Here is a 10,516-nt window from a genome sequence, read left to right on the forward strand (position 1 = left end):
TGTTGTACTTACGATACCGGTTCGTTGAATCGTAACTTTTTATCTATAATAAACGAATTTAATATTCATTCAAAGTTTTATATTTAAAATTCACGTACGTACACATGGCTGTACGACGTGCTACAAACTGCCAGGGATATCTGACCACGCAAAGCCATGCGTAATCATCAAGGATAAGCCCATTATTTCAGGATGACTTATTGTAAAAAGTTACGATTCAACGAACCGGTATCGTAAGTACAACACTGCACCACAGAGCTAGCAAAATTATTAGAAAGTTTGACATTTTGCAAGTGTCAATTTAGTCTACGAGATTAAAAAACAGACTATAGCACATTATTTAATACCAAATATAAGGATCCGTATCATATCTGCAATAACTCAAACATATTGCACTTATAATTAGTCAATCTATATTACAAATGACGAACTATGCTAATTATAAATTTATTATTGCAGATATAGTTAGTAAAATTACTAAATAGCGTAAGTAAGTTATTCTTATCTATAGTTATTTCGGTCTTGATATGTAAATCATAAAGCATCGACCTAGATATTGCAGTTAGGCTTAGTATTACAACCGGCTACGTCATAGATACGTAAAAAGTGTCTAAAAAGAAAATATAGATCTCGTTCTGCTAATTCCGAATATGTACTTATCTCAATTTGGTGCAAAACTCGAGTTATTTGCACTTTTCGTAAGGACGGCAGCATACGACTCCTTATATAAAAGAGTCCAAATCGGTCCAGGTATATGCGAAAAATCAAGTTATAAACTATAAAAATATGAAACAGTTACTTACATAACGGCCGCTGTTTGTAGTAAACACCATAACACTTGTGGTAGCTTATGAAGTTTGTTAACTGGTACAATATAGGCAACTCTCCTATATAGACCCACACGCATGAACACACACACACTCACACACACATACACGTAAATCATAAAATGTAATAATATATAATATTAATTTCAAATTGTTATTGTATAATCTATTCTAATCTATGTCTATTTCAGCTTGTTTTACTCTCAACTAAAATTATTACTGTATACTTATTCTTAATTGGCGTATTGTTATGTTTATAAATTATGTATTAAGATACTCTTGTTTCCGGAGCGGGGAAACTATTGAAATTACTAAGTATTACTACTAAGGAATTTCGGGAGACAAATTAAAAGCGTGTTACCGATTCTGAGGTACTTTTAATTGTAAAAAAACTAATCTACTGTCTGACCCATCTCGGCGCGACATCTCCGGTGGGGCGACTTATCTACCTAAGTTCTTAAAATTATAGTCAGCACATTATACATGTGTGCGTACAGACTTAATCTAGGGCCGAAGGCTGGGTGGTCACCATAGCTCCTCCGACCTTAAGAGGAAAATTATCGGGAGAATCGATTTTAGATTGGTTCCGATAATTTTTCTTGAAACACGTGTATTTCAGCAATTTGAGCCGAACAACATAAACGGAAAATACAAAAATACTTAAAATAACTAAACCTAAGGTCACGTACACCAAGGACGCACTGAAGCTACTGTCCCTTTTATCAAAAACACTTTCGATCACTTCACTATGTTTTAACGAATACGCCATATATTTCACTTCGTCTAGATTTATGCCCTTCATATCAAGTGCACGTGTACTGGATAGCTGTGCGTTAGTGCGTAACTGAGGTAAGGCGATGATTGGTACTCTTTTCACCACATCGGACTCTATGAAGATACGATGATTAATGTGTATGCCATGAATCTCCACCTCACAGGGTTCTTCGATGGTCATCAGGTAAGTACCAAATACCAATTGTCTACTGGTCTCATCCTTGCATCGTTCTGTTAGTGTGGTCTTCTCTTCACTAAACAGGATCCAGTTGTTGTTAGCGACTTGTTGGACTCTGACCTGTTCGATTTCTATTGGATGTTGTTTGCAAAGGGTAAGGTCGTTTTCGAAATTCATAAGCTGTTCGACACAGGTAAGTTCATAGAAGGGGATCCTGTTGTCTGCAGTGCAGAGGAAGCGAGCACCGGCAGAGAATGGTCTACACGGTATTGCGATTGGTGAGTATCTATTTTCTTTCGCCAATAGGTAAGGGTATTTGGGGAAAATAGCTAGGGTCTTATTTTCGGTGTCATGGAAAATTGGTAGGGAGTAAATCTTATAATAGTTATAAGTAACATTATCGGTAAGTGGTATCTCCATTATAAACGTTATTTGATTACTTTTAATAAATGATTTAACACATATAATCTCTTCTATTTTTAACAAGTTCGCTTCGGCGGGAGGATATATTAAGCTTTCATATTCGGATATTAATTTAAGATGATATAAAAGTTCTGAAGAATTAACAATTGATTGATGTAAAATAGAGACTCTGCTTAATGCAAGTGCAGTTTCGATTTCACTTAATCTAATAAATATAGTACGAAAGTTACTCATGAAAACATTGAACAACCCAGTTAAGTACGTCAGAAAAATCCAACTATTTTGCTGAGCAGTTAAATCTTTAATTAATGTTTCAATTTTAGTTAACCTGTTATGGAAGTTAATTGTATTCTGTTCAATAGTTTCAGTGGCATTAATAAAACTGTCAAACATTTTAGAGACCAATGTTAACCTTTTAGATATAGTGATTTGACCTTGATTCAATTTAGAAATGAGATTATCATACTTCAACGCATCATCATGATCCAAATTACCGGTAACAATTTTTATAATAGAGCCCAGTGGATTAATGAGTCCTCGTTTAGATCGTTTGGATGGTATAAGCTGTTGGTATTTTTCTACAGTTAAATCACGTATGGAATCTGTATGCATTTTAATAGTCATAATTTCTTGTGAGTATGATGCATTCCAATCAATTAAATTACAAAGCGCTTGATAGTTGGTAGAGATGTAGTTAAGGTCAGTATAAATTTGATCTAGGCTGATGATCTTTACAATAGTCCACTGATCAGTTTGGAAATATGCATGACCTTGTTTCACCGGTAAAACTCCTGGATTACCTTCAAGATTTTGCAGATGAAGGGCCAGCGACAGCATCGTGACTGTCATCAATAATATGCCGCACCTGTGGAGGACGTTTTATATTTTTAATAGGAATTTTGGTATCCCTTTCTCCTATTTTTATAGGTAAAATATTTTTATCTGCTTTGCCTGTTACTACAGCTTTTATATATCGGGGCTTATCCTTACTTTTACGCTTATTTATGTCTTTACCGAAAACAATTTCTCCTTTTTAAACTTTATTTCACCTTCACCACCCTTACTCTCTCTATTCTTTTCTTTAATATTAACCATTTTGTCTGCTAAGTGTTCGTATAATGTTTTTATTCTTTTTGCATGATCTTTTACTAATTTTTGGAAATAACGTTTTTCTAATTCTATGCTAAACGGACTGCTTGAGTCGGTATGTCCGAAGACAACTTCAAATGGTGCAAGTTCAGTGACTGAGTGAATAGTGTGATTGTATGCCAGAACAGAATAAGTCATAACCGAAGCCGCATCAGTACATTGTTTTTCGTATTTGGCCAGTCTGTAAATTTCTATTATAGTGGAGTGGAACCTCTCAATAAGACCCATTGAATTGGGGTTATTAGGGGTTCCAATGTGGAAATCAATTTTATGTAAATTCAAAAATTCCTTAATTAGTTCATTATTAAATTCGGTTCCGGGGTCTGAGCTTATTCTTCTGGGTGTACCGTAATACGAAAAATATTTCATCAGTGCTCTAGTTACTTCGGGAGTTGATTTTCCCTGAGTTTCGATTGCCTGACCTAATTTGCTAAATGCGTCAATTATAGTTAAATAAGTTTTACCTTCTATACTAAAAAGATCTATAAATAGCTCTTGAAAAGGCGCGTCTTGGGTTTGTGTTAGTTGTAATATAGGTTTGATGGGTTTCCTATCATATTTCATTCTACGGCACCCATCGCAACTGTTTATGACTGCTGTTACAGTTTCCTGCATTCTATTCCAATAATAATTTCTACGGAGCCTAACTAGCGTTTCTTTTATGCCTCTATGACAGGTCTTTCCTTCATGGTGTTTAAGTATAAGTGCCTTTTGCTCTCCTTCATCTTCTACAAAAATAACTCTTTCTGTACATTCAAATAGGTTAATAGTTCCCTTTCTGAATAGTTCAATTATTATATTGCTAAATAGTTTCCGATGTTCATTCTCCTCAAAATAAATGAAATATTTTAATTTTGGCTGTATGTATTCCTTTAAAAAGTCCTTTACTAATTGCGGATTATCTTTTGGCAGGAAAACTTCTAATATCTTTTGTTTGTCACGTGACAGGTTCTTAACATGCATTTGATTTTTAAACCATGAAAATATTAAGATTTGATTCGGCTTGGTGTCGATCGCCTCATGTAAAATAGGTATACCGGTTGATTCTAATTCTACAGCGGAATGAACGGTTTCGTTCGACTTACTGGACACTGATCGTATTGGATACTCATTTGTATCGTAGTGAACTTCTCTAATATTGTCGGAAAAATCTATAGGACTACAGTAGGCCAAGCACGAATATCTAACGTATTCGAATCGACAATGTATCGAGGCCTCGATTCGAAAACGGAGTCTGTCGATAGTAGGCAGCACGAAGCACATTCGAAGCACTATCGAACACTCGATTCGAATTCTAATGTGACGTCATGCAAATGTAAATAGGGACGCGCCATAGTGAGCAAAATGAACGATTGTTGAATGAATGGTGCGTTCGAAAACTAACTCTAGTTGTTAATATTTTTTTACCTTTGATTAAACGTTTTATTATTATTAAATTATAATAAAAACTGAATGTAATATAAAAAAGAGACCCAAAGTTAATTATTAGACATTATAAAATGGCATTATCTTTAGCAATATAACATAGTTACGGAGATTTTATTTTTTAAAAATGACGGGTACCGAACGCACCCACTTGACATCCGACGCGCGTAAGGGCGCCAAATTTGTTTATGTTTTGCTACACGTCCACAACAAAAGTATTTCTGTTTTTTTTTGCTACAAATAATTAAGTGCTTTCAATATAATAAATAATTATGAGAACCAGTCAGACGCACGCAATATGAAATGATGGTTGAATTCATGGAAGCGTGAGTAAACAGTTTAATAAGTTTGAGTGGCATAAACTTTAGTGTGAAGTATTTTAAGTGCAATGCTATTTCTATATTCTATATTCTATATTTTTAAATTCGGTTTCATTTGTGTCCAGTGGGTTAATTCTATTCCTAAGTTTTGCTCTACAATGATTAAAAATAAACATATAAATAACAATTTTTTTTCAAACACTTTAATTCTATAGGTACGCAAATAAATAAAATATGATTTATTATCTACCTTGTTTCTCGTGATTGATATCTATAATATTCTAGTAAATTTGCCGCTAAAAGATAATATGACATAATATGGCAAAGACTATGAACTACGTTCATACAGTGGCGGTCTTTGCATTTTAAATTACTTATATTGAAGCTATTACTAATTGTTCCAATAACTTAACAATAATTTTAAAACACTTTTATTCACAAAACTAACTCTAAACAAAACATAAACACGGTTAAAACTTTATTTTTACACTTCTCGAAACCTTTCTCACCGACTTTTTTCAAGTGAATAATGTTTCGACCATACTCGATAGCCAGCCTTCGAAATTTACGTTACCGTACGTCAAAACAATGTTCGTGCTGCCATGTTTTGTTTCCTTTTACGCCCGATAGGGGCGCTGTACAATTCTCATACAAATGTTACTCGATTTCGATACGAATAACTTTTCGCAAATATTCGTGCTTGGGCTACAGGTCATAGTTCGACTAGAATCAGATATCGTTACTGTTGATGAACCTTTACTATCTGCACATTCATTTAGATTTTTATCTTCCTTCTCATCAATATTAACTGCTAGAGACTGATTTTCGTCGTCTGTGAGTAAGGCATTGATTTTTATTCTGGACAGAGCGTCTGCATTTGTATTTTGTTTGCCGTTTTTGTGAATTAAATCAAAGTCGTAATCTTGCAAACGTAACCGCCAACGTGTGAGTTTGCTACTAGGGTCTTTAAGAGATTGGAGCCAAGTTAAGGGACGGTGGTCAGTATATATATAGAATTTTCTACCGTACAGATAGGGCCTAAAATGCTTTACTGCCCACACTATAGCGAGCAGTTCACGTTCGATGGTACTATAACGTGATTCTGTATCACTGAGGGTACGACTAGCATACGCAATGGGCTTGTCACTGCCAATCTGTCCTTGTGACAGCACAGCGCCTAGAGCGACATTGGATGCGTCGGTCGTCAGTATAAATGTTTTGTCATAGTCAGGGTATTGTAACAGTGGGGCATGTGTCAGGAGTTCCTTGCATTTGTTAAATGCGTCTATGTATTTCTGGTCAATAACAATTTTGTTGCGCTTTTTTAAGCAGGCTGTCAATGGTTGAGTAATTTTTGCAAAATCTTTTATAAAACGTCTGTAGTAACCTACAAGTCCAAGAAAGCTCTTAATCTCTGTCGTTGTCTTTGGTAACGGGTAATTCAATACAGCGTTTATTTTGTCGTCATTAGGCTTTAGCCCGTCTTTAGTTATAGTGTGTCCAAGGTAGAGCACTTCTTTGCGTAAAAATTCAGATTTGTCTAATTGAATTTTCATGTTAGTTGTTCTAAGTCGGTCAAATACAATTCTTAATTTATTTATCATTTCGTCAAGGCTATTTCCGTAAATTATTATGTCATCCAAGTATACCATGCAGTGGAGTCCTTGCAGACCACGCAAAATATTATCCATGGTCCGTTGGAAGGTAGCAGGAGCGGTTTTAAGTCCAAACGGCATTCTGAGAAACTCAAAATGGCCATTTTGCGTCGAAAAAGCTGTCTTCTGTCTATCCTTCTCTTCTACTTCTATTTGGTGGTAGCCGCTTGCTAGATCCAATGTGGTGAAGTACACACTCTTTCCTAGTTTGTCGAAAAGGTCATTAATATTAGGTAGGGGGTATTTGTCGTCTATGGTTATGTCATTCAGTCGTCTGTAGTCTATTACCATCCTGTATTTAATTTCACCAGACGCATCCTTCTTTTTAGGGACAAGGTGAACTGGAGCACTCCAAGGGGAATGAGATTCTTGTATAACATTTTCATGAAGTAATTTTTCTACCTGATTATTTATTTCGTTTTGGATGAAAGGTGCCTGTCTATAGGGTTTAATGTATATAGGATCTTCATTTTTGGTACGTATGTGATGTTTAACCTGATTAGTAAACGTAAGGGGGATTTGGTCACAGTAGAATATGTCCTTATATTCCCTACAAAGTGCATAAATTTTCTCACGTTCTTCGCCATTGGTATGATCGAGTCTTAATTTATCTAAATTTTCTTCAAGTAATTTGTCAATTTCTAGAGGAGTATTGGTCGTAGTAAAATTAATGTTGTATTCTGTATTTTCATATGGCGTTACTGTGAAAGGTTGGCAAATAGTCAGTTGTTTTGGGCAATCTGAAGTGTTTTGAATTACTGTAAATGCGTATCCACTATCACAGTTTACTAAAGCACTAGGCATTCGTAGTCCATTTCGAAATTCTTGGTAGTCAAGAATAGCGTCACCTGAATATTGATCTACTGGCAATTTAAATCGTTGTTCTGAACGTGGCTGTACAGTAATTTTATAATTTAAATTATTATTGATTATTGGAATACAAGTGGAATTCGTTTTTAAGATTCGTTCTTTTAGATCAATAATTGCACCTAATTGCTGTAAAAGGTCGTTACCTATAAGCCCGTCATACCGTGGATCTACTTCGTATACATAGAACTTATGCCAATCGTCACTAACAAAGGTAGGTAGAAGAGGAATTTCTATTACTTCATTATGTCTACTAGTAGCATGAGTACTAACCACCTGAAAATTTTCATTACGTATATAGTCGTAAAAATACTCATATGCTTTTGTAGGACTAATGAACGATCTCATACTACCAGTATCTATCATCATTTTTGCGTCTATCTCTTCTACATAAATATACGGTAGCTCTAAATTAGAGTCAAAATTTAATTCTAAGATTTCTTGTCCGTCGAGGCACTCTCCTGAAAATCCAGTGCCTGAATTTCATTTTCTGATTGTAATTCATAGTCAACATGAGTCTCGTCATGATAATTAATTTCATTTGAGTCACCATAATAGTCATCGTCATAGTTAGAGTAATAGTTATTGTAATAAGGCTCATAGTCGTCAGCAGACAATTCATTTAAATTGAAACCTTGTGGTACATTCGATTTAGGTTGGGCTGTTCGCATAGACACATCAGTAGTTTGCGTTTGAGGTTTTAGTATTTGTGGGGTATTAGAATTATTGGGGGATTTGTAACCAAACTGCTGAGGTTGCAACGGTTTATAGCCAAACTGTGGCGGTGGCCTGTATCCTAATTGTTGGGGTGGCCTGTACCCAAATGGTTGAGGTGGCCTATACCCGAATTGTTGAGGTGGCCTGTACCCGAATTGTTGGGGTGGCCTGTACCCAAATTGTTGAGATTGGGGTAAGTACCCAGGCTTGGGGCGTGATGTTAATGCATTTGGTAATTGACCTTGGGGCTGATTGAATTTATTCTGTGGAATACCGAAATTAAATTTAGGTGTGGTAATATTATTTGGCAATAAAGGTTTGTATCCCGCTGGCGTCATTACCAATTTTGATCCGAAACTGCTAGATTGACCGTAAATGCGATTCCTAGTATTATACTGCTCTAAGAAATTAACTTCCTCAAGTACTATACTCAAGGCCGCTTCTAAACTAGAGGGTGCCTTAAGCCTTACAATACGAACCATATTCTCTGGGAGATTGTATAAGAACACATTCAAGGCCGTATTGTTATAAATAATTGTCTTTGCACTCTTCAAATCAGTATCCTCAATCATGTTGACCTTGGACATCAATAATGATCGAACACTTTGGATTCTATTACAAAATTCTAAATAACTTTCACCGGATTTAATTTTTAAGGATTCTAATTCGATATTAATGCACGCTTCGCTACGCGGGTCTCCAAAATGTTGAATAAGTAGATCTTTAAAAGCAGACCATGTCACAATATCTTCACGTTCTGATAAGAGCGCTGCGGCGTCATCTCTCAATCGACTAGTTAAAACATTATAAACGTAAAGATTTTGTTCGTGGCTACCCTTATATCGGTCAAGGACATACTGACACTTTCGCAAATAAAGATTTAACTGTCTTTTATCACCATTATACAAAGGTATTAATTGAATAATTTCTTTGGGTATTTGTTCAATAGTCACTGAAGTCATCATGTTCACAGAGTAGAGAACGGAACAGATAAAACAATTCGTGAGAGTACAATTGACTATGCTATGAAACACACAAGATAACACAATTCAAACATAACACACGTAAATCAGAAAATAATTAGACGCAAAATGTATGTAATAGTTTAGGTAATAAAATTAAAAATATTAATGTATAAAATATATATTTTTTTTTATATTAGGTGTAGAATTACATACACTTTACTTATTACTTTTAATAAAACACATTTATAAAAATATCAATGCAAAGAATACACTTGAGATAACAATTAATTGGCGTCTCTGAAAGTTTAACTACTCTATGTCGGTTCTATTTATAGAACACAATGAGATAAGCCAATAATCTAAATGAACACGTTATAATGAGAGAGGTTTAATCTCAAAATAATGTAGGTATTAAGTATTGGGGGATAGAGGAACATGGATTGGCGAAAAAATCACTCACCAGCCAGCTGCTACTCTCATCCTTGGTATTCCTTTGTTTGCCCACACGCACCAAGAGTAATTTATTTGGTTCGTCGGATTTCACTCGTCCTTAAATTCCCACAGCTATCGTGCAGCTCGTCCTCGAGACACGCGACGAATTTAAAACCGCGAAGAATTTAGGAATATAACAGCGAAATCCTACCGGCTGCGCCACTCTTGTTTCCGGAGCGGGGAAACTATTGAAATTACTAAGTATTACTACTAAGGAATTTCGGGAGACAAATTAAAAGCGTGTTACCGATTCTGAGGTACTTTTAATTGTAAAAAAACTAATCTACTGTCTGACCCATCTCGGCGCGACATCTCCGGTGGGGCGACTTATCTACCTAAGTTCTTAAAATTATAGTCAGCACATTATACATGTGTGCGTACAGACTTAATCTAGGGCCGAAGGCTGGGTGGTCACCATAGCTAGATTGTCAGCTGTGTAGAACCTATATGAAATAAATAAATAAACACAAGTTGCCTGGACGGGAATGTACCTAAGCGACATTAAATTGCTGATCTCTTCATAATTAGATAAAAACAAAATTATGAACTTTTTCTTTGTGATTTCTGTAAAGACAAAACTTCGTCATAAAAGAATTCCTATAGTATCGAATTATAGGTACTACATATACGTAGAAATATACCAACTGATTGATACTTTGAAATTAATCAACCCAGTTATTGGATTCATTTAAATGTTTCAACAAGATTATCAATTTTGTAATCA

At 35.2% G+C, this 10,516-nt stretch overlaps 1 protein-coding gene across 1 annotated transcript; it reads right to left on the reverse strand.

Annotated features, from left to right (window-relative positions):
- Window positions 1-1,192: 1,192 nt before the first annotated feature.
- Window positions 1,193-10,213, reverse strand: LOC124631900. The gene is made up of 2 exons (XM_047166535.1): window positions 9,761-10,213; window positions 1,193-3,067 (listed from the first exon to the last, which is right to left on the reverse strand). The coding sequence occupies exons 1-2, from the start codon at window positions 9,778-9,780 to the stop codon at window positions 1,327-1,329; spliced, it is 1,761 nt and encodes a 586-aa protein (XP_047022491.1). The 5' UTR covers window positions 9,781-10,213; the 3' UTR covers window positions 1,193-1,326.
- Window positions 10,214-10,516: the final 303 nt, after the last annotated feature.

This window comes from Helicoverpa zea, chromosome 7 (genome assembly GCF_022581195.2).
Source record: "Helicoverpa zea isolate HzStark_Cry1AcR chromosome 7, ilHelZeax1.1, whole genome shotgun sequence".
Lineage (NCBI taxonomy): Eukaryota > Metazoa > Arthropoda > Insecta > Lepidoptera > Noctuidae > Helicoverpa > Helicoverpa zea.

Coding starts and splice junctions, on each gene's coding strand:
- LOC124631900 (XM_047166535.1), bottom strand. CDS start 9,780: ATGAGAGTAGCAGCTGGCTG. Junction 3,068..9,760: donor ATGAGAGTAGCAGCTGGCTG/GTGAGTGATTTT, acceptor CGTCCTCCACAG/GTGCGGCATATTATTGATGA.